This window comes from Phocoena sinus, chromosome 18, assembly GCF_008692025.1.
Source record: "Phocoena sinus isolate mPhoSin1 chromosome 18, mPhoSin1.pri, whole genome shotgun sequence".
Taxonomy (NCBI): Eukaryota; Metazoa; Chordata; class Mammalia; order Artiodactyla; family Phocoenidae; genus Phocoena; species Phocoena sinus.
Genome location: NC_045780.1, coordinates 77582647 through 77606980, shown reverse-complemented (window position 1 = coordinate 77606980; position 24334 = coordinate 77582647). Strand labels below are relative to the sequence as shown.

At 52.7% G+C, this 24334-nt stretch overlaps 1 protein-coding gene across 10 annotated transcripts; it reads right to left on the bottom strand.

The window, feature by feature from the left end:
• Positions 1 to 1129: 1129 nt before the first annotated feature.
• On the bottom strand, positions 1130 to 20032 carry NAXD (NAD(P)HX dehydratase). 10 transcript variants are annotated; one of them, XM_032611416.1, is made up of 10 exons: positions 19918 to 20024; positions 16356 to 16506; positions 14417 to 14462; positions 13676 to 13764; positions 10584 to 10692; positions 5200 to 5250; positions 5017 to 5121; positions 4104 to 4224; positions 2985 to 3105; positions 1130 to 2568 (listed from the first exon to the last, which is right to left on the bottom strand). In XM_032611416.1, the coding sequence occupies exons 1-10, from the start codon at positions 19961 to 19963 to the stop codon at positions 2370 to 2372; spliced, it is 1038 nt and encodes a 345-aa protein (XP_032467307.1). In that variant the 5' UTR covers positions 19964 to 20024; the 3' UTR covers positions 1130 to 2369. The 10 variants fall into 10 exon arrangements, 9 of the variants coding, with proteins under 9 accessions (XP_032467307.1, XP_032467306.1, XP_032467302.1 ...); XM_032611415.1 differs by having other exon boundaries at positions 19791 to 19925; XM_032611411.1 differs by having other exon boundaries at positions 1130 to 2202; positions 2333 to 2568; positions 5017 to 5250; positions 19791 to 19922.
• Between the last annotated feature and the right edge of the window lie 4302 nt (positions 20033 to 24334).

The window sequence follows — 24334 nt, the reverse complement described above, 5'->3', positions numbered from 1 at the left end:
GCTGGACTGGGCGTGGGCATACGGTTTTACATTTACTTTCCTGGTTACAAAGTAACGTGTTAACCACAGAAAACGCCAACAGAGGAAACCCCTGCAAGTGTCCAGCCCATTTCCTCTGAGTGATAGGCTCTGTTTCACCTCTGTTCTGTTTGACCTCTTCCTTAAACAGTTGGTTCTTGGGGTACCGTCCTCTGCTGCCTCTGAGCAGACACCACAGGGCCAGGGCTGTGCTCGAGTCTGGGTGACACGGGTGGGGGGACAGGTGTGACAGGCGGGCACGAGGCGGGCGACCTGGGACCAAGCTTGCCGGCGGCCTCGCGCTCCGTCTCCTTTCTGTCGCAGGCAGGGAGCTACAGCTGTTCAGCCAGCCAGCGGGAAGCGGGGTGACCCTCTCGCCGCTTCCCCCAGCTCTCAGCCAGGCCGCCCCATGTCCACCGCTGTGGGGCTGGCACTGATCCTGTGGGTGCGGCCCCGGGCAGCAGGCCAGCACCCGTCAGGCGCCACGCGGGCGGCCTGGCTGGCCCGGCAGCCGCCTTAACTTCGTCACTGACCTTCCTGACCCTGAAAGGCAGGGGGTTCCTGTTCTACAGATGAGGAAGCCCGTTCAGAAGCTGACCTGCTACAAGGGACCCAACCCGTGAGCAGTGGAGTCAGGATCCCAGAGGGCGGGCAGGCCCCTGACACGGGACAGGCAAGCAGGGCCGCTCAGTACTCGGGGCAGGCTGTCCGGCCGGAGCCTGAGCTGGCCGCCAGATGTGCTTCGGTGCTGGTGTCCTGGCGGAGTGTCCTCAGCTGGAGCTAGAGAGCGCCCGGGTTTGCAAAGGACAAGGAGCAAAACTGCCCACCTCGTTCAGAAGCACGGGCCCTGAATGGTGCTTTCTCAAGCAAAGGGATTCAGGGCAGAAACACAGCACTTCCCGTGTCGGCTGAATCTTGTCTTCTATGGAAAGAAATAGCTACGTTGCGGGCTTAGTACTTCGTTTTAACGGTACTGGTAGGCAGTGGTGAAAACCACGCCATCAGACAGACGGGCTTACGTTTTTTTATCTTCCTGGTATCTGAGAATGTCCTCAGGATTAAGTTGAGAGGTGGATTCTGGCTGTTTAACAAAAAAATACAAAACTCTCCCTTGAAGTAAACCAGATCTGCTTTTTAATAGAGACCATGATTTAGGTGTAATTCCCCAAAGAAAAGAATGTCCGTGACACTTAAAGTCTTCTACAGTTAGATATGAAATAACAATGGTAAACATTTTAAAGGAAATCTTGAAAGTCCATGACTCTTTAGAGGATGTGGGACCTTTCTGCGGGGAGGTTTCTGACCGCAGAGCAGGAGTCCCTGGGGAAGGACAGACGGACAGGCCAGTCCCCGCCCCACAGAAGGCGGCACCAACGCCTGAGAGTACACTCAAGCACACGTGCTGTAACCAGCCCAGCAGAGATGTGACGGGAGACAGCCAGCTCTCGGGCCACAAAGAGAACTGCCCACACTGACAGCCGCGCCCAAGCTGATCTGATGCAGATGGGACAACTCACTACAGTTTCAGAGAGAACTTCTTCAGAACGTTCCTGAAGCCACACCCACTCTCGAAGCAGAGGGACCTGCCGTCCTGCTCCGTGAGCAGGCATGAAGGCAGTGTTGGTGCCCCCCACCTGGGTGCCATCTCCCGCCCGACCCTGGAGCCCCAGGCGTCCCTCCCACTCCCATGTGCTGTGCTGGGGCCTGTCAGCCAGCACCCGACTGGTGCACAGGCCAGGGGCCCAGAGGCCCTACCTGTGCACTCGGGGGTCAGGGTCCCATTCGCTTCCCTTCTGTGATCTTCCCAGCTGCCTCCAAAAGGGTTTCAGAGTTCTAACAGATTTCTCATTATTCTGAAATATTTCAACCAATTGACGAAAACAAGCAATGCTTAATATTTCTGCCCAGATGTGTCCAACCGAATCACCGTTCAAAAAGAAACAAACATGAGCTAAAGAATGAATGCCACATCCCTTCGAGGACCTCAGTTTAAAAAAGAAAACATCATTCATGTAGACATTTGAAAACGAGCGATGGGATCCCCCCGAGAGGACTACCGGAGGAGGGGAACTTCCCGCAAACAGAAGAATCGCACAGCAAAAGCCCACGACCTCAGCTGAGCTGGTGACGGACGGTCTCGCTGTCATGTGATTCTCTTCATTCTTTTCTGATATTGCCCAGAAGCTGAGAAAAGCTCAGGAATACTCTGTTTCCTATCATAACATCTCCAAGCACACAGCAGTTGAGCCAGAAAGTGCTACGTTCCAAGCTCTGACGCTGTCTACGTCAACCCGCACGGCACAGACTCACACACCTCCCAGAGGACTCGGATGGACCGGAGGTGGGTCCCGTCACAAACTCAGCTCCCCCGTCGGGGCCACCCCACCGTCTGCACCAGCTGAGGTTTCGAAGAGTCTGCTGAACGCAGGCCCGAGCTCCCTGATCATGTCTGTGGCGGTGGTGGCGCGGCCGTGCTTCTGGAAGGCTTGGCGGGCACACTGCCTGGTGAGCGCGCAGGCACCAAAGGCAGCCACGAGGAGCGGGCTGGACCTGCGGGGGAGCGGCGTTAGCAGGGCGTCGTGGCCACCGAAGGCCCTCCCTGTCCCTCCTGTGGTCGCCCTGGGACCCACGCTGGCAAGTTCAGTCTAACGTGCCGCTGGGCCTATTAGAAATGCCTCTGCCGGCGACGGCAGACCCCACCGCTCAGGGCGCTGCACCCCGTGGACAGTCACCTCCCGGCACACGCTCTGCCCCTGCCTGCGTGTCCCCCGAGGCACCGGTCCCGCAGAGCAGCACCCCGACACCAGCAGGGACACCAGAGCTCCCGGTGAGCGTCCCGGGACCCACCCCTGCCCCGGGGGCTCTTCTTCCAGCAGACACCGGCCCCTCAGCGGAATGTTCCGAGCAGCCACTTACTAAACGTGCCACTGCTGAAACAGCACGGGAGGAACAAAGACGCGACTCACCCATTGGTCTTCTCGGGGCCAGCCAGGAGGGCCCAGTGCGCCAGGACGCCCAGGGAGCCCGACAGGAGGTCCCCCTGCCCGCCACACCTGCGGCCGCTGCCCTGCCGGCTGCACGTGAGTGCTGCGGGGCGAGGGGGCCGTGTGAGAGGGGCCGTGCTCCGTCACCTTGCCCCCCGCCCCCCGGCCGTCCTGACACGGCGCGGAGGCCCAGCTCCCCCAGCCAGCACCGCGGGGTCTGTGGGGACAGGGTGGGGACGGTGCCCCCGGCCCAGGGAGCCCACGGCGGCCCTGCCGGGACTTCGTCTGTGCCGTGCCGGGAAGTTTCTATCTCTTGGGAAAACGTCTTAACCAGCTGCTGCCCTCTCTGTGTTAGAGTCTAGAGCACCTTCCAGCGTCTGACTCACGGGCTTCAGGGCCACGCAGAGGAGGCTCTCTACGTCTCCTGTCCAGCGCATGACAGCGAGCGTGTGTGTGTGATGGCGTGTGTGAGCGTGCACCCTCCTTCCTGGGCACCGGTTCCGTGTGTACAGCTCCCTCATCAACGCCTGGCGGGCTCCTGCCTCCGGGGCAGACTTCAGCAACAGGAGGACTCGTCTGCAGGGAGCAGAGGTGTCACGCACCGAACCCCGGTGCGGATGCGGGCAGGCCTGCTGGGGCTCTGCAGCCACGCGCGGGGCCCAGGGGCTCCCGCCCCACCGGCGGCTCCTTGGGTGTCTCCGTTTTCCGGGCGTTTTTATAAAACAACAGGAAGCAGTGAAAACTCAAGCAACTGCATCTGTGCCTCAGGTGAGGCGGCAACGGGCCTGCAGGGCTGCCCGCTGCCCAGAGCCTCTGCTCGGGGCTCTCCTTGCACAGCACGGACAAAACTGCACCCTGTACCTGGTGTCGACCAGGACCAGCATGCATCACTGCCACGTCCCTTTGCAAAACAGCGAGAAACAAGACAAGAATGGCCTTTCCAGAAGCTGTGGTTGACACGCTCACCAGGGAGTCCCTCTCTGGGGGGTAAGTGTGCACGTGTGCCCGTGTGTGACCGACCGTGTGTGAACAGGAGGTCCTCTTGGGGCTGGTGCCCAGCATGGCTGGCCGACACGCGGCGTGAAGCCCTCGGCCACTCACCCTGCCCGCCATCAGAGATCACGTCCTGCTCCCCTTTCTGGACCACGGTGACGTTGCCCAGGGCCTGGCTGAGTCTCTGCACAGATCTGTAGCGGTCCCTGCCATCCAGGGGGTCTCCCAGCTACGACGGAGGACAACACACAGACACAGCTGTCATCAGACACGGGAAGAGCCCATCCACCCTGACCCCGCCTCATGCGGGGAAGGGCCCGCCGGTCACCTGCCGACGGCCGAGCTCGGGCCCCACGTGCAGAGACGTTTCCGTCCACCAGCGGGAGGGAGACCCAGAGTCAGGACTACTGGCCCGTGGCCGGGATTGTAAAGGTTTGCAAGGGATGCGACTTCGAGTAATAACGAGCAAACATTTACGGCACTAATACGTGAGGACACTGGGCTTACATACACAGCTGACCCTCGAACAACGCTGGTGTGAACCACGAGGTCCCACTTACATGTGGATGTTTCCCATAGTACATACCACAGCCCTACACAATCCGAGGTTGGCTGAATCCACGGATGCGGGACCAAGGACACGGGGAACCGCGTACCCAGAGGGCCGACTGTGGATCACACCCGGAATTTTGACAGCGTGCAGCCTTCAGCGCCTCTAACCCCTGCTGTTCAAGGGTCAGCTGTATTATTTTATTTCGTCCTCACAAACCCTAGGACGCAGATTCCATCATGCTCCACACTTTACGGAGGCAGGGGCAGGGATGGAACGATCCGCCCAGGGTGCACGGTGGCAGGAGGGCGGGCTGACCCCAGAGGCCACCTTTTATCCAAACGAAGACACGCTAACTGGAAGATGCCCCATCATTGCACGCACCCGGGAGCGCACCTGTCCACCCACCTCTGCACGTCTGTCCCCGCAGGACGAGCCCCTCACCCCTGCCCGGGACGTCGGCTGACTCACCACAGCCTCGGCGAGTCTGCTGAACTCCACGTGGTTGGGGGTGAGAACCGCCTTCTGGTAGCCTTGGATGAGGGCCGGCTGCTGAGCGACCAGCCACAGCCCGTCCTGCAGACGAGGACTCACGTCACTGCGAGGCCGCGGGGTCCCCTGGGAGGAGGGGACGGGAGAGGAGGCCACACTCACCGCGTCGATGACGATGGGGATGCCCCTGGTCTTGGACGCTTCTAAAATGCCCTGCGAGGAAAGGAAGCCAGGCTGAGCAACAAGCCCGTCACCTCTCAGAGAGGGTAAAAGAAACCAAGCAGTTCCTGACGGACTTCAACATCAGGCCATCAACCAACAGACAGGAAACAAGAAAGCAAACGCATAAAATAATCAGAAAAGAGACTTGTAAGGCAGGGCCCTGGGAACTCTGAAAACAGGAGCCCACGGGAACCGTCACGCAGTGCTGGGTCCCAGGCCAGCCCACGAAGGGCAACCCTGAGCCGGCACCTCCAAATTTCCAAGAGACCCGAAGTCTCGGGAATTCCCCAGCGCCTTAGCTTTTATCTACTTCTCGTAAGTAACACTTCACGTGTTTTCACGTGAATGACCGCAGTAATGAACAGTGCAGCACTCCTCTCTGATGCCACACTAAAAGCTGGAGGTTTTCCGCTTGAAAACGATGTGTGTGTCCGATGAACACGACTGCTGATCATCACGCGCCAGTATTTCATGACAAGGGCGTTTACGGCAACAGCGTGAGAAGAGGGCCTCTACCCGATGGACACTGGGTAACAGACAACGTTAGAAGAGAACAGTGAACGAGACACATGACAAGCAGGGATAATTTAAAACACTGGGAGATAAGCCCACGTCCGTGAAGTAGCAGTGAGGAGTGCAACCTCACCCAGCATAGCTGCCCTGCCCGACGGCTTCAGTCGCACCTGCCGACGCCGGTCTGAGTGCTGGGAGCGTGCCCAAAAGCCCCTCCGGTGAGGGTCAGGGTACGGGGCCCACGGAAGGCTCTCTCCTTAAACAGTGGAAATGCTCTGTCTGCTCGCCCCGAGTCGGGCGTTACTGTTAGAACCAATTCAGATTTTCTGAGTCTCTGTACTTTCCTACTGGAGCTCTTACGAAGACAGTGGCCCAGTGAATGTTCAGACCCGGGAGACGCGAGCCGACACCACGGAGAGCACATTAGTAACACCGCACAACGCGACACTCGGCCTGACGCAGAGAACGGAGGGCTGCTGTTGCTTCCATGGCTCAGAGGGCCTGTGCACTTGACGCTGTCGCGGTCATGGCATCTGGAGGGTCAGCGCCGCCAGCACGTGCCGTGACGAGGCAGCAAGCCCCGCACACACACACATCCGGACAGCAGCCTGACCTAAGGGAAGAACGGGCAAACGCAGGAGCCAGCCACACACAGGTCAGGAGGGCTAACGCGGAACAGGGAGCTTTCTACACACGAGCAGGGGGAGTGAGGAGTGGCAGCTCCCCAGAGCACATCCTGGGAAGGGCAGCCCTTGCTGGAGAGCAAACTGCTACAAGCTTCTGGAGAAACCTGGGAGCATCTCTCAAAAACGTTTCAGTTTCACACTGTGTGGCTGGACCACGCTGACCCCACTTTGTTAGCTCCATCTCAGGCCCGCAGCCCTGCCCCTTCCCCTCCCTGCGTGAGTGACTGAGCTTTACCCCACTCGCCGGGAATGCGCCCAAGCCGGACAAGTTCCCTACTGACTTGACCATCTTTCTCTGATATGAAAACTGGAGGAGTGCCTCTGCAGAGAGCCCCCCGGGGGGCAGGGGAGAAATAAAGTCCAGTTCCCATCAGTGCAGACATGCGTCTCACTTGGGGGTCAGATTCTTTCTTCAGAAATCCCCTCGGACCCTTTCCGTGCAGCTAGGGACACCTGGGTCATCTTCCACCCGATCCTGCCTGTACGTCAGTCCCCACGTGAACTTCAGAACTGCACTTCACTCAGTTGCCTGCTTTGTTTTTCGGTCTTAAAAGTTCCTTCTCAGTTCAGAGGATGTTATTCAGTATCTCCACCTTCCACAGATACTCTTTGATTCAGCAGTGGAACTTCTACAAATTTATCCTAAAGAAAACACCCAAAAGAAACAAATAGATATACAGAAATGTTCAAGGCATCACTAATAGAAAAAAATGCTGTAAACAGCCGAAATGAACTTGTTAAATACATTACAGCATATCATGATGAGACTATAAAAAATAATGAACATCTGCATATCCCGCCAGGAAAAGCCTCCAAGACACATCCATCCATCCAGGAAAACAACAGGCTGCCAAAGAGCACAGACACTAGGCGGGTCCGTCAAGATCCTACAGCCACAAACTCTGGCTCAAAACCAGCTTATGAACTGGAAGACTCAATATTGTTAAGACAGCAGTGATCCCCAAATTGACCTAGAGATTCAAGGTGACCCCTACCCAAATCCCAGCTGTCCATTCTGCAACTGACAAGCTGATCCTAAAACTCATGGAAACTCACGGGACCCAGAATAGCCAAAACAATGCTGGAAAGAAGAAAGTTGGAGGACCCACACTTCGCGATTTCAGAACTTACTGCACAGATACAATAATCAAGATAATGTGGTTACTGGCACGAGGACAGCTGTACAATCGATGGCACAGAAGCGAGAGCCCAGAAATCAACCCTCACACTGATGTCAACTGACTTTCAACAAGGATGCCCAGAGAATTCACTGGCCCGAAGAAGTACTGGGACAACTGGATATAAAACTAGACTGAACCCCTTCCTTAACACCATACACAAAACTTAACTCAAAAGGGACCACAGAGCTAAAAGAATAAAGCTCTTAAGAGAAAACATAGGAGTAAATATTGCGTCAGGCAAAAACCTTAGATAAGACACCAAACGGAGGTGTCGTATGATCCAGCTTCTCCAGTCTAGGTATATACCCCACAGAAATGAAAACATAAATCCACAAAGAACCTTGTAAATGGGTGCTCACAGCAGCACTATTTGTAATAGCCAAGAAGTGTAAACAACCCAAATGTCCACCAGTTGACGAATGGATTTTAAAAACGCGGTCTCTCCATACCACGGCCTATCACACAGCAACGGAAGGCGTGAAGCGCTGACAACCTGCCACACGGGGTGAGCCCTGAGATGACAGATACCACACGCCGTACGATGCTGTTCCTGCGAAGGTCCAGAATAGGTCAATCCATCGAGACAGAGAGGAGATTAGTGGTCGCCAGGGGTGGAGGCTGGGAGGAACGGGGAGCAAGTGCTAACGGGTGTGGGGCTTCTTTCTGGGGTGAGGAAAACATCCTCAAGCGGACTGTGGTGATGGCTGCAAACTCCGTAAATGTACTAGAAGCCACTGAATTGTACACTTTAAATTCGTTCATGAATGCGGCAAAGGTTACTGCCACAGCCACCCCAGCCTTCAGCAGACGCCAGCGTGGAGGCCAGAGCCTCCACCAGCAAAACAGTGATGTCTCACTGGAGACTCAGATGGCAGTCGGCGCTTTTCAGTCACAAAGTACTTGTAAATTAAAGTACCTACACTGTTTTTAGACATAATGCTATTGCACACGTAACAGACTACAGTATAACACAAACGCAACTTTATCTCCACTGGGAAACCAAAAAATTCACGTGACCGGCCTTATGACGAGAATTCGCTTTATTGCAGTGGTCCGGAACCGAACCCCCAGTACCTCCAAGGTGAGCCCGTGCAGAAGTATAGTGAAATAATCACCAGTCCAGCTAACCCACACAGCCATCACCTCCCCGGGGGAGAACGTAACCTCTCCCCACTGCCCTGACGCCCCGCGCCCGGCAGCCACCCTTCTCCTCTCTGCTTCTCCGAGCTCACCTATTCTGACTCCACACAGAAGTGAGATCGCGCAGCGTTTGTGCTGCTGCCCATTTCACTTAGCATCTCGTCCTACAGAGGGTACATATGTTTTAACCAAACCGTTTGAAACAGGCAATAATAAACGGACCAACTATCGACACTAAAGTTGAAAACACATTTCCTGCTCCATTCCATCCCCAGTCACCTGTCACGGCTACTGTTTCTCCTCAGTGATCATTCACGGGCTTGAAGAAAGTGAAATTTCCAGCCCCAACTTTAACCCCAAAGGCTGGAAAGATTTTCCGTGGAAGGGACCCTTAAAATTCACGTTCTCACTAAATTCTGGTAAAGCAAACACACGTCTGCCTTTTAAAATGTTCTTTACCCACAGATTGCTAGGAAAGTCCAACCAACACTCACAGCGCCCTACACCTTCTTTCCCTTGAGATTTTGTTCAGTTTAACTCAAAAAGCAGAAGCTGAGCCAGGAGCCCCTCCAGCTGCTGAAGCAAGTGGCAAATCAGGGTCACCATGACCGCTAGCCCCCTCGAGGCACGTGGCCGACACCTCCCAGGGCTGGAGCTGGGGCAGGTGGTCTGGGGGCACTGAGAAGGGCCCCAACGAGGGCAGGGAGAGCTCAGCAGGTCCCTGAGATGTGTCCCCTCGGAGAGTGACACCAGGGCAGTGTTGGAGGACCTGGGCAGCGGGAACACACAGAATGTGGGGTTGGTGTGCCATCCGAGCTATTTCCCCTGATCCAGGATAGCATTTATTTCTATTTCAACTTTTTGAGGCTAAAAAATTAGTTTCATCTTCTTAGATTAAAGCAGGCATAAAGTTTCAGTAGTAAGGAAGAGCATAAATGATCAACGAAAAAGTAAACGAATGCACGTGTACCCACGAGGGTGAACTAGGGTCTCCTGCCCGCTCCCCCATCACCCAGCATCGGCTACGCTGGCTTTAGCTGAAAAGGACGGCAGGGGACAGAAGAGAGTGCAAAGGCAGCAGAACAACTGGCCCGTGGGGTCCAAGGCCCAGGGATTTCTAGACCAATGAGGACCTCAGGTGGTCGGAGGAGCACCAGGTTAAGAAATTAAACTAACAAGGGCTTTCAGGAGGACCCGCTGACGACACAAAGCTAGAAGCACCAGAACACCTTTCACGTTTCTCTCTAAGGGCACAGCTCACAGCAACGGTGAAGTCACCAGCAGCACCCTCTCCCACTGGCTCGCTGTGACAGACTCCCACTGGGCCCAGCCGGGCACCGTGCAGAGCGCTGCACAAAGCGTGGCCCTCAGCCAGCCCCGGGGGGCACTGCGCCCTTACAGCGGGCACCAGGAGCAGGCTGCCAGGGGTCCCCAGCAGGAAGGGGTCGCGGGGAGGCGACTGCGAGCCTGAGCGCACGCCCGGCCACTGCTAACCCTGCTCAGCCCAGATGCTGGGACTCTGGTCACGTCGGGCCCCATGGAGACTTCCTCGGCCACAGCGTGAGACCAGAGCCCCGGGAGCGAAAGAGGGAGCCGTTCAGCGGTGCCCTGCTCTGGTTTAAGCACATCCCTACCTTTACGCCTAGTGTCTCCTCTATTCCCCAGACCACGTTCTATCGGTCTCAACTCCTCCTCCAAGACGCACAGAGAGCAACAAACGACGGAAAATGCATTTCCGTCAGACTCCCCCGATCTAAGGGCCGAGCCTGTGGGAATAGGCGTGGTTAATAATTCTACATGTTACCTTGACGTTTTCAAGAAGAACATCGTCTCTGCCTAAGCCAGGCCCTACGACCAGGGCGTGCAGTCGGGGCAACCACTTTTCCACATCTTGGACGGCACTGGGGCTGTCACTAAAAAAGGAAAAGAAGGGCAAAAGAGCTTGAAATTTTCATCTTTTGTTTACTTTATTAATGAAACTACAGATTTTTCCAGATTTTCCCCCAATGTCCTTTTCTTGTTCCAGGACCCCAGCCAGGACCCCACCATACTTGTCTAGCTTTCAACATTCAGATGCCCCTGAAAGCATTCTGCTAAGTGAAATGAGCCCAAGAAACACAAATAGCGTATGCAAACAAAACAAAAAAAACGCAAAAAGACAACACCAAACTCACCCACAGAGAAGAGACTGCCGGTTGCCAGCAGCTGGTGGGGTTGCGGGGGGGGACTTCTGGGTTTTGTTTTTGTTTGTTAAAGAGCAACAGAGCACTGACACGTGCTACATTGTGGACAACTCTCGAAAACAGGATGCTAAGTAAAAGAAGGCAGACACAAGACCTCACAAACGTCTGATCCCACGCATAAGAAATGTTCAGAAAAGGCAAATGTTCGGAAACCAAGCAGATGAGAGGTCGCCTCGGGCTGGGGTGGCGATGGGGAGGGGCTCCCGTCCTGGAGTGGTGGGAGCGTTCTAAGACTATGTGACGTAAGAACCTGGCAAGCATACCACAAACCACTGTACTGAAGTCAGTGGATTTTATAGTGAATCATATCCCAGTAAAGCAGTTCCCTCCACACACATCAGCAACAGTCCCGGGAGCAATAGTGGAGAGAGACACTAATACCCAAGAACTGATGGGGGTCGGAGGCAGCTGCAGGGAGGAGGGGTATTTGGTCAGTGGGTGGAGTTTCAAAGGAGCTGGAGGTTTTGGAACGAGAGGTGATGGTCTGGGAGGACGCACGTCCCACCTCCAGACCCAGTGGCCGGGGGAACAAAGGAAAAGCCACCTCCACTTAGGAGGCTCGCAGGGGAAGCCACCCCCTCTGGGGACAAGCAGACAGAGAAGGAGGGAGCAGCAGGGGCAGGAAACACGGCGAGGAAGTGCTGTTTTACAGGAAACGACAAAGAGCATGATGTGTGGCATGATGTGAGGGCAGCATACTCGGGGATGCAACTCAAGCACGGAGCCTCTCACTTGCTGGGCCCCTTCCCAGGCCCCGGGAGGGACCCCAGTTTACTCGAGTGGTCCGCATGTTTCTGTGAACTCCGCAAAGGTAGGCAGAGGATCTGGGTCTCACCAAAGCTGAGGCAAATGGAACTTCCTTCCCATCAGAAAGAGTCAGTAATGCAGGGTATATAGTCACGATCATACTACACTTTCTTTTTCTTTTTTTAAAATTAAGACTCACGGGGGGAAAAGTACGTAAAACACGTTAAAATAAGACATGATGACTCATTTCAAAATGACCTGTGCCAGTCTGGTTCCATCACACAGGCGCACAGATGCAGTGCAGGCCGCACTCCTATCTGTGGTGCAGACGTCCCCACCTCAGGCCTGCGGGGAGGCGTGTGCCCGGCGGCGCCCCGACCCCCCCGCGACATCAGGAGCCCTCCTTAAGCCCAGGCCTGATGGCTGCGCGCGACTCTGAGGCCCAGCCGCCACTCTCAGGGCCCACAGGCTACCAGACGGCCCGGCCCACCCCCCAGCAGCCCCGCTCGGGCTGCCGGCGACCCCGCACTGGGGACCCCACACTGGGAGCCGAGGCCTCGTGTCCGGCTCCAGGCACGGGCTTTTCCAGGACCATCCGCAAAGCTCTCCACTTGGCCCCAGGACGCCCTCCAGGCCCCTCCAGTCTGCTCCCAGCCGCCAGCGCGCCGGGCCCTCCCGACCCACACACAGCTTCGCCTCCTGCTTTAAACGCAGCCCACGCGCTGACAACTCCCAGATCTAGGCTCCCCTGCCCACCCCACGGCCGCCGGCACCATCAGCAGGCCATGGAGATGACAACCTGCTCAGCCCACACCCTGGTGGCTTCCCCACGCTCCTGCCGGTCTCACGGCCCGCCCGCGGGAGGGCGGGGCTGCACTCCCCTGCCGTGGCCAGGCTCTGACCCGCTCCTGTCTCTAGCCCAGCACGCACGCATCCCCAGGGGCTTACCACAGCCTCCCAGCGGGACCCCTGCTTCCGCCCTGGGCCCCAAGGGCCAGAACCCTTACTATGACCCCCACGACCAGCAAAGCGTGGCCCTGAACCTCTCTGGTCACCCAGCCCCTCCCAAGCACCCCAGACTAAGTGTCCCCAGCAGGCCTGCAGCATGAGCTCCCAAGCCCGCTCCCCCCCAGCCCCCGTGTCTGCGCCTTCACTGGATGCCGCGCCCTGCGCCACTGCCCACGGCGACCCCAGGAGCACCCGCCACACACGCGCGCGCACCCAGCACTCCCCGCCCCGCCCTCCCTGCGGTCCTTAGCACCGCCTGACAAGCTGTTACCTCGTTTGTCCTCCAAAGCTGTGTGCATGGCCCAATACAGTAGACGCTGACCACGCGGGGCTTTTACATGTAATTAAAATCAAAGTAAAGACTCAGCTCCTGAGTCCCACTGGCCGCGTTTCAGGCTCTCAGCAGCCACAGTCTTGCACAGCACCGAGAGAAAAGCTTCACCGTTGCAGAAAGTTCCAGGGCACAGGGCCGCCCTGGAGAGGAAGCCGCACGGGAGCAGGTCTTGGGCTGCCCAGTCAGATGCTGTCCCCGCGGAACCCAGGACAGAGTCCAATAAGCGCTTGCTGAGCGATCGAACGGTCATTACTGCTGCCACGTGAGGCACTGTCACAGGCAGGCCCACGGCTCCTCCTGGGCCTAGGACCCTCCGGCCATTGCCGACGGGCCACAGGGGACAGCCCGGGCAGCCCTGGGGCCCAGGTCTCCTGCACACTGTCTGTCTTATTCTGACTACAGACGCGGGGTCATTATCGTTCCCTCGCTTCTTCCGACAGCACCCTCCCCCCTGCCCCCTCCCTGCACCGCGGCTACTGCACAGCGGCTCCACGAAGGCGCAGAGACCCTGTGACCCAGGAGAGTGGCTACAAGCCCCGCGCCCGCCGGGGCCCCACTACTCACAGAACCGGGTGAACGATCAGCTCCGGGCTGTACGACTTGATCACAGGCGCGGCATCCTGGGTGGTGAACACGTGGGACAAGTCCGCGCCCTGAGGAGGGGCACAGGAGGCCGGCTTAACGCGGGATTCGCCCGACAGACACTCAAGAGCACTGGTGGCTCTGGTACCACCGTGCGAATTCCGCAGCACCGTCCGCAGAAGAAAAGCGCCCCCTGCCGCAGGTAACCCACAGCCAGGAGGCGTCTGAGAGCCTCCGGCCGGCGGCAAAACCTAAGAAAGGCCTGGAAAGAGAGGCGGGCTTCTGCTGCCGCCAAAGAGGCAGGTGGCCCCGCTGGCTCAGGTGGCATCACGGTGAGGTCCGCAGAAGCAGAGCCCACGTCACAGTCCCTATGCCACTGGGCCTCCAGGACTTGATCAAAACGCTGCCGTGACAACTGCCAAGGTTAAAAGAGGTCCACTGCTTATGCTAGGACTGAAAAGGCAGCCTGGATCACTGTGGTGAAGTACAGTTCTAAAAAGAGTTTAGCTTAAAAGAAAACGAGTCCCAATCCAAGTTACTTTGTGGCTGCACAAGAGGTCAGGGTAGATTTAAAGGTACGTCTCTTACCATGATTACCCAAAATGTTATTCAGATTTCTCTGAATATTGAGAGACTACTCAGAAAACATTTGCTTCAGTCATATTTAAATAATCCAACCCTTTACTAGAAAAATCCTGAAAAAGAAGCTATGAACAAACGTACCACTTTGAGAGCTGAGATCGCTGCAAAATAGGGGGCTCCAGTGTACCTAAAAAGAAGACATTTACAGTCAAAAACATCTGAGAATGAGGTAAGCACACCAGGCTTATCAGTAAATTACACAGACACGCAGCACCCGGGCACGGCCCGACCCCCGGTAGAAGCTCGGGAAAAGGGTTATTAACACGGATCAGTCCCAGGAAAGTCAATCTTTCCTATGAGGCTCTGAACCATGTCAGGAGAGGCAGGTCCTGGCCAGGTGCCCCAAGGTCTCTCTGAAATGCGTATGTGCAAACTGAAGCCTTGACGGATGGCTTCAGGGGGCCGTACAGAGGTCAAACTTATCGAATTGTACATTTATAACATTTGCAGCTTGCCGTATACCAACCAGACCTCAATAAAGCTGTTAAAAAATGAATCTCCTAGTGTACAGTGGTTCGGCAAGATTTACATCAACCGGAAAAAAATGGTTATTTTCTATACCAGGAATAACTGATTAGAATATGATAGCATCTACAATACCAGCAAAAATCATAAAGCATCTAGGAATTAACCTTATAAAACACATGATAACTCTGTGGGGACATTTTAAAAACCTATTAAAGAACAGAAAAGATGTACACTTGATGAGAGGACTTAATATTATAAAGACGACACCTCTCTCTAGACTAATATAGACACAGAAAGCACTTGATTTATCAGGAATGCACACAGACACAAGTAAGAGAAAATGCAACATCAACCGAACAAGACTGGGGTTCTGTTAGCAAGGATGGTAGGGATGTGTGTTAGGGGAAAAAACAAAGCGAAACAAAACAAAACCTGGAGGTCTGAGAAGACAGGGAGAGTTTCCCAAAGGCACTGCAGAGAGAGACAGTGTGCTCGAGGTGACCACAGGCCAGAGCCCCTGGACTGGCTGGCACCCCAAGGAGCAGGACCCACCCCCGAGAGCAATGGTGAGCAGAGCCAGCGGTCACCTCGGACATGGAGACAAACGAGAAGAGACTCGCACGCCTCCTTCCTGCTTCCACCCGCTTGCTCGGAAACGCCTGTAACTGTGCTTAAGGGCACTTCAAGCACAGCAGGAAAATCCGTGAACGTGACATCAGATGAGTGACGGTAACTGTTACGTCAATCCCAGGGGTGAAGAAGAGCTTTGCTAACCCGAACAGGGAAACGCGCTCAGGGCACGCTGCACGTGTGACAGTCTCCCCAGGGCAGAGTCACGAACTCGCCCGAAATGCCAAAGGACAGGACAGCGGACATACACACTCACCCCACAGTGTGAATACAAGCCTCGCTAACAAAAGAAATACATCCCCCTCACTTAGAAAGGGCAGTCACTGTCACGTTGGGTAAAGAAACACAATCTAGCTACATGTTATTTTAATAAATACAGCCAACTACATGCTAAACTGTTGAAAAGACAAGGCTAGGCAAAGAGCGTATCAGTGCAAACAGAAAGGAAGCAGAAACTGAATAGTAACCAAGGTCGAAGTTAAGTCAAAGGCAGCAGGTATCACAAGCAAGGACAAATTACAAATCTTCATGTGTCGACACAGCAGCCTAATATATAAAACTAGAAGAGAAAAAAGGCCTCAGAAAAAAGCTAGGATCTGTCAAATTTCATAAGGAACTTCCAGGAATATCTTTAAATTAAGAAAGGAAAGCAAGCAGATGCTGAGCGTCTCTACCTTGACCACAAAGTAACCAAGGCTCACGGTAACGAACACCGTCGGTACAGAGCGCAAAGTAAGAAGCAGCGGCCTCACCCAATCGGCGCCCCATGCCTTCTCTGCTGCTCAATCAAACGTTCATCACTGAAAACTACTGCCGGACTATCAGAGGACACTTGGAAATGACCCCTGGGGTCCAACTGGACGGACGGAGGGACGACAGGTAGGCGACAGCCGGAGAAGGACGCTGTGTCCATGCAACTTACTCTGGGCAGCCTCCCACCACGCCTATCCTCCCAGCTTGCCCTTTGTGCTTCCAGGCGGCCAGAGGAGGCACCACATTCCTCACCAGCTGCAAAGCAGCCTCCATGTCCGTTACTGAGCGTGCTGTATGCAGTGGAAATGCTTGATTTAAAACTGAAAAACAGGAAAATGTTCAGAAAGGTAAGTGTCTACCAGCATACATCAAAAACAGACTTGCACAAAATACCCCATTAATCAAAACACCTCCCAAAGCTGGCTCAATATGAATGCTGTAGATTTTTATCCAATGGTTTCATCATTTCATTTCCATAAGCAAATGCTGTTCAGAAGTAACAACACAACACTACCAATACAGTTGCATGGACCAGATTTACTTCGAACGCATCAGACGTCTTGGAAGTCTACTCAAGCTTTCAGAAAGTTTTTTTTAACGCACTGTTACTTAATGAACTACACATATTTCATCATAATCTTCCTTCAAGTTTATTAGGTCTCTTTTCCCCTTTGCTACTTTCCACGGTCTATTCAAGCCAGACAGGTGGTTCATGTTATTCCCAATTCATTTTCCAGTCGTGGTTCCAACACTCAATTAGATAATCAAATAACCTGGAAATGGCGTTCTAAATAAGGAACACATCTTACACTGGGTTCAAAGTGGCATTTTAAAATAGTTTGATCATTGAATTGTCTATAAATAGCTAATTTTAATTGGCCTTTCTTGAAAAACTTTCTATGTTGTATGTTTTGCCATATTATTAAAAACAGCTCAGCTGTGAGAGAAATCCTGTGTTCTGTAGAGCCCAATGTATGAACAGATAATAAAGCATGCATTTTCTCTAGAATTAAAGGATCTTTGCTGATACGAACAACATTTTCACAAAAAAGGCATCCAATATTTTTATCTTCCCATTATCTCAGCAGCAGAGGAAAACCAGACGTGGGTCACAAGTCCAAGTGAAGAACAGAGACTGACTCAGCTCCATATATATGGTAAAAGAGCTTTATCTTCTATCACTCTTACAATTTTACTTTTCACTCAACGACGTTATTCACGTAATTTTCCTTAATGAGTAGATGTAAATGCCTCCTTAGCCAATATATCAGATGGATGCTTAGACCCAAGATGTAAAAAGAATATTAATTACCATCCATCCAAACGCCTTCCTACCTTCTTCCACATCAACACAGGATTAAAACTCCAAACAGAATCGCCGTAACCCTAACCCTTTGGCCGTGAAAAGGCACAAGGCTTGCTCAACCATCAGTCCGGCCCCCGACGCCTCTGCCCCGGGCCAACCTGACGCAGAGCCGGGCCACAGAGGCGCTGACCTAACAGAGCGATCAGCTCTCACTCCCCGCCCCCGGTCCCAACCTCCCGCACGCCCGCCTGCACCCCAGACTCCCAGCCACGCACTCTCTTCGCCACCGTGCACAGCGGCCCTGAGACACTCTTGCCTAGGCTCCCTGGCCGGCTGCGGGACAGGAACCACAGCTGTTACAGGTGGATTTCAGGATGGCCCTGCTGACCACTGACGAGCCGTCTGTGCGCTTACCGTGGTGCTTGCCATGCATCTGTGTCAAACTTGAACACACCTAGCATAAGGTGACTGGTCAATGCGAGGATATCGGAGAATGGTCTCTCCTCCAAATGCCCCAGAACAATAAATACAAGTGCTTTTTAAAGTCTGGAAATTGTAAAGACAGAATCCACACTCACCAGTCACTCACGGATCGTTCTGAGTCCCTTACAATGTTTTGGGTTTATTAGCCGCCATCACTTTAAGCAGCTAGCCACACACAGAGCATCCCAAGACCACCCCTGCACCTTCTGCCTCCACAGAATGAGGTATAGCCCCACCTGTGACTTAAGGGCTGGACTCCCACCCTCAACCACCTGGAACAGAGTCTGGCACAGAACAAGCCACTCAATAAATGCCTGATGAATTAATGGCATCTTGCCTCACTCTCCTCAGTTTATCCTTCTTTTACAGACAAGGAAACTGAGGCTCAGAGACAGACCTGTGAAGATGCTATGGTTACGAACGGATAAGCCAGGGCAGAAGACACCATTTTACCAAAATGCTGCCATTTTCAGGCAGAAAAGTGTTTTTTGTTAATCAAATAATCACGCCACCAACCAAAAGACAAGTCAAATCCTTCTCAAATGCCTTCTGAAACCAATTTGGGATGGGTAAAAAACATCACTGTGGAGAAGTACAGCGTTTTCACTTTTTAACTGCAATTGTATGACTGCAAAGCACAATCCACCCTGCGCATTAGGGTTTTGTAACACTCACCTGAGATCAACACCTGTCAGTGAGAGGGCCAAAGGAAGGTCAGTTCAACTTCCCTATACTCCACAGAGAATCAAGTTTCAGCTGGCTTACTGACATGCACCGTTTGGACTTATCCACAGAAATATTGAAATACAAACATCAAAGTTCTTAAGGATAAAAAGGCCTTGGCAAGAGGCAACTTGAAGTTTATCCTAGTAAGTAATTTGTCTTCATACAATTCTGAATCTAGAAGAACAGGCCATACCCGTCTGGTTTTGTTCGCTTTAAAGTGTGGCTGAGGAAAGTTAAATAGATTTCTTTATTCTGGGCTGTTTTCTAAAATTACTTGCCACTCACAACTTTGCAATACCAATGTTTCTTGCTTTAATTTAACGGAACCTTAGCTAATTTGGAACATGTGACAGCAAGCTTTAAATTAACCGAGATGCCCTAAAGCTGGGATGGGAAGCCAGTTTTTGGTAAAAGCTCCGCAGCTCGGCCCAATAATGAAATCTCAAGCCGACTCAAAGAGAAATCTTGCTAACCAATCAAGGAGTGTACGAATTTAAGACCAACTGCGACAGATAAAGTATCTCCGAACAAACTGGTGCCCAGAAGCGCCTGGGCTGGTGTGACTGAGTGAAGTGCAGAAGCTGAGGGGCCCCTCGATGCTCCTCAAATCTCCTGAAACTACGGTGCCCAAAACCAAACAGCCAAACCCCCCTAACAGTTACTCTCCGTCCTGCCTGCTGCTAAGGACTACAGCCAAAGCGCGTTTTACCATTTCAGCTACTTTCTGGCTGGGAACCTTGGCTCAGGGCCTCTTTCCTTACAAAACAGCAGCCTCTCCACGTTGTTGGGAGAAGTGAGATAATACAACACACTGTCCAGCGGTTTGAAAACTCTTAGGTACAATAATATCCGCAGGGCAAGAGAGGAAAACCATACAGGAGGGGATGGTGCTCCAAGCCGGACGCACTTGTCCCGTTTACGCCTCATTCTTTCTACACAGTCCGCTCTATTCAGCAGCCACGGCCTGGCCGGGGTCCTCGGGGTCCCTCGGTTAACCCCTCCCCAGGTGGACCCAGGACCCGCGGCTCCGCGCGACCCCGGCCCCACGGCGGCGCCTCCCGCCCGGACGAGTAGCCCGCGGCCGAGTACCTGCGTCCAGCGGCGGCCCGTAGAGCGCGAGCGCGGCCGAGAGCACCGCGACAACGGCGGCGCCGGCAACCACAGCCCCGGCCCCCGCCCGGCTGGCCATGGCCGGGAAGGCCGGTATCACGCTTACCTCCCAGGCAGCTCCTGACGGCCCCGCAGCCGGAACTCACAGCCATCCGCGGACTTCCGGTCTCCCAGCCGCCCCCGCGCGGCCGCGAGACTCACGGCCCTTGGCGGACTTCCGGTATCCCGGCGGCCCCCGCGCGGCCGGGGGACTCCCCTCCCTCGACCGACTTCCGGGCTCCCGGCCGCCCCCGCGCCGCCGCCGGAAGCGGGCGGCCGACTCCCAGTGGTCAGAGGTTCGTAGTCGCCCCGCCCTCGGACTGGCCTCTGCCAGTCAAAGGGGGCCGGAGACGGTCGGTTTCATCTAATTTAGGTCTCGGCTCAACTGTCGTCTTATCCGTGCGAATCCTTTCTTGCCCATTCTGTATAAGACAATTCACACCCCCTCTCCCGCCATCCTGCACCCTTGCCCTGCTTTATTTTAATTCATAGCACTTTTCACTACTTGACATGTGCATTCATTCATTCATTCATTTTCAAAGGTCTAACCCTGACTAGAAAGTTAGCTCCAATGGAAAAGATTTATTTGTTCTGTGCTGTGTGCTCAGCACCTGGAACTGGGCACACAGTAGGTGCTTTTTCTCTCTCCATTGAGGTATAATTTACATGACAATTAAATTCACTAATTTTAAGTGTACAGTTTTATGAGTTTTAACAAATGTATATAATCAGGTAATCACCACCGCATGATTTAGGACATTTCTATCAACACACCCAAATCATGCTTTTGATGCTATTATTATTTTTTAAGTTTCAATTTTCAGTTGTTCATTGCTTATATATGGAAATACAGTTGATTTTTATATACTGTCATTGTATCCTTTGACTATGCTAAATTTTCCTATTAGTTCCAGCAGATACTTCTGAGATTATTCGGGATCTTCTACACAAGCAATGTCAGTGTGCCCCTTTTTGAGGTGACATTAACTTCGTTAATTTTGATCGCTTGGTTAAGGTGGTGTTTGCCAGATTATTTATTATCAGTATGAACTACTGAATTTTTATTTTATTCAGAATTTTTATTTTATTTTTTATTAACCAGTAGGTTATTTATTACCAGTGTGAATTAATGAATTTTTTATTTTATTCTTTTATTTTATTTATATTTTATTTTATGTAATAATTTTATTACATTACCCTTTTTTCTATTTCAAATGGAAACATATAAACATACATTTATAAATGTAAATGTACATTTCAATGGGTCACCTAGGAGCCACCTCTAACCTTGTGATGTAGCGATTCTTGCTTCTCACAGAACGTGAGTTCCTTCTCATGGCACCTCCCCTTAGATTTGGGGGAAAAGATCTGTGTAAACTTAGGAAATGAGTACAAATCAGTTACACTCTGCATCTTCCTTGCTCCTCTATGAGGCTGTGAAGTCTGAGAGGTGGTGCTGCCCCCTGGTGGATTTGCGGGGATAAGAAATAAGAGGGTGGGTGGGGCTCGTCTCACTCGGTGTCCAGGTTCACCGATGCCATCATGATTTGTCTTATAAAGCCTGAAGGACCGGGAGTGAAAGGTGACCAGCCCGCAACGTGGGCGCCCACCGTTTGTCCCTCACCCTTCCCAACATCACCTTCGAATAACATACAGTCGTCCCCCCTCATTCGAGGTTTTGCATGCCTTGCTTTCAGTTACCCTCAGTCAACAAAGGTCCGAAAATATTAAAATAGAAAATTCCAGAAATGAACAATTCGTAGGTTTTTTTGGCTTGCGTCAGGTCTTCGTTGCTGCACGCGGGCGAGCGGGGACTACTCCTCTTTGCGGTGCGCGGGCTTCTCATTGCGGTGCCTTCTCTTGTTGCGGAGCACGGGCTCTAGGCACGCGGGCTTCAGTAGTTGTGGCTCGCGGGGTCTAGAGCGCAGGCTCAGTAGTTGTGGCACACGGGCTTAGTTGCTCCGCGGCATGTGGGATCTTCCTGGACCAGGGCTCGAACCCGTGTCCCCTGCATTGGCAGGCGGATTCTTAACCACTGCACCACCAGGGAAGCCCCCCCTGTATCTTTTGAGTCCATGAAATGTGGCCAGTGCAACAGAGGAACTGAATTTTACATTTTAATTAACTTACATTTAAATAGGCACATGGGGTCTCCCATGTGGGACAGTACAGACCTAGGACATTAAGAAGCTAAACAAATGGAAAATATTAGGTTAGCTTTGAGCGGGAGAAATTTCAGCGTGTGCTGTATCGCCCACTACACCCTACACTCCAGGTCACATTTCCTCCTGGGATGTTTGCTTTGCAGTTACTCAATGTTCACCTGGAGTGCCCTCTGCTGTCTCTAGGATGACTGTGTTTTGAAACGTGGTCAATGGGAGCAATTTCGGATGAACATCAGTTCTATAAACTGAAAACTAGCCCAGACCTAACCATCCTTATCAGACAGTGCTGTATTTACGTCTGATCCTTTAGAGGTTATTCAAGCAGAAATTCTGCTGGAGGTAAGTTAGAAATTAACTCAGGAGACAATTATGAAATTTTATCATGGTAGTGAAAGGAACACAGACCTTTCTGGACTCTTGATTCGCCATTGTTTCTGCTAAACCTCTTCTTGGCAGAGATTATGCCTTTAGGCCTTGCTAAGAGCTGGTGTCTGACATTAACACTTATATTCTGTCTTAGAGGGAAAATAGCTGGGAGAACCAGGACTAGATTTGCACGGGTCTGAGGCAGATGTGGGCAAAATGGCAGGTGGCCTTTAACATGGGTTCCAGGAGTTCAAGTCCAATCCAGGAAGCAGGGAAACCTAATGAAGAATCTTAAGAAGAGGATTAGAACCTCTGTTTGGTTGGTGGGCATAACGATTTTATGGGTCAGAATCATTTCTCATAGTTGATTCAGGGGCAAGTTAACAAAAAGTGAGAGAGAGAAGCCAGGCTGTATTTATCATCCTTAGGGAATACGGTACTATTAAATTTAAAAAACATTTGGCAGAGTTAACAAGTTTATTGGGTAGAAAAAAACAACGATGCAGTCCAAGTTTGTGGAGGAAAATCATTTGCTTATTCTGTAGGCCACATGAGTCACTAAGTAAAAATCTGAGCATCAAAGTTTTGTTACCCTCCATCTAGGAGACGTGGGGAACAATTAGAAAATGTGAATAATAGGATGAAGCAATTCATGTGGGCTTAGATCGCCCATAAATACTTTAGAGAAAAGCACAGACCACACTGTTTGCCTTCAACTCAAAAGGCCAGAGGAATGAATTCCACATAGGCGTGCTTTATTAGAGCAAGGGGAATTAGCGGCTTTGCTTCTGTGGAGATTAAGAGACGTTCCAGGTCACAGGCTTGGTGCCTGGTCAAGTTTCTAGCCTGGGCCATCATGATATGGTTATGGTGTTGTTTTAATTAGAGGTTTGTAAGGCAGAACCAATATGTCGAAGGCTACTTAATTCACTTCAACAAACAGGTACTAATTCTTTACATGCACAGGGCACCTGCAAGGTGCTGGGGCTAGTGTAGATCAGGTGGACCCACAAAATACAAACAGGGTGCCCAGTGCCACGACTGAGAGGCTGGGCACTGCTGGGAAACGAGGAAGAAGAGGCAGCGGGGGGGGGGGGGGGACCTGCCCAAGAGCCACCTTCTTCCTGATTGGCCTAGGTGTGATGCTGTCACTTTACTCGGAATGGCGGCTCTCTCCCCAGGTGTGAAGGTTGATCCGGACTGATCTAACCTGGCACTGTGACCCCACTTCCCTTGGTAGGGTTTATGCATGAGCAATGCCATCCTGGCCACTAGGCTATGAGGCAAGTTTCGAGGAGTGGGTTCTATGCTCTTAAAGAGGCAAAGCGGGTAGTCCAGTCTTTACACGTACCTGGACCTGGGGAAGCTGTCTCGGGGCCCTGAGGTCATCTTGCCTGAACCTGAGCCAATATTCGGCAGAGGCGGGGAGAGTGATGGAGAGAGCCTGGGTCCCAGCGATGCTGAGTTGGGCAACACTGGGCTCCCCAACATCTGAGGTACTAGGGCTTTTATCTGTTTTTTTCTTGAGGGGGTAGGGAACCTAACACCATGTTACTGCTGAAGAAAATGAGACCCAGACACTAAAAAGCAGCAGAGCTGGCGTCTGGGTGTGATCTACCCTACCCCACACAGGTTAATTTATACCTCTAGCCTTTCTGAGGCTCACGTTTCTCAGCCAAATAATAAAATATATATTAATTCGTGAGAAAAAGTAGGTCTTAGATGCTGCACCGGGGGTCATTATCACAGGTGGAGTTTTCTTTCTTTGGGTTGACTTCACTTTTGTACTGTGTCAAACAGCCAACAGACAAGATTCAAAGGGCAAGTATTTTGTTTGATCTCTAAGCAGCCTGTTCTCCAGTGTTGGAGGGACACTGAGAAGAGGCCCGGAGATAGTCAGCCTGGCAGAGGTGAAGGGCAGAGCACTACCATCAACCACAGCCCTGCTGGTGT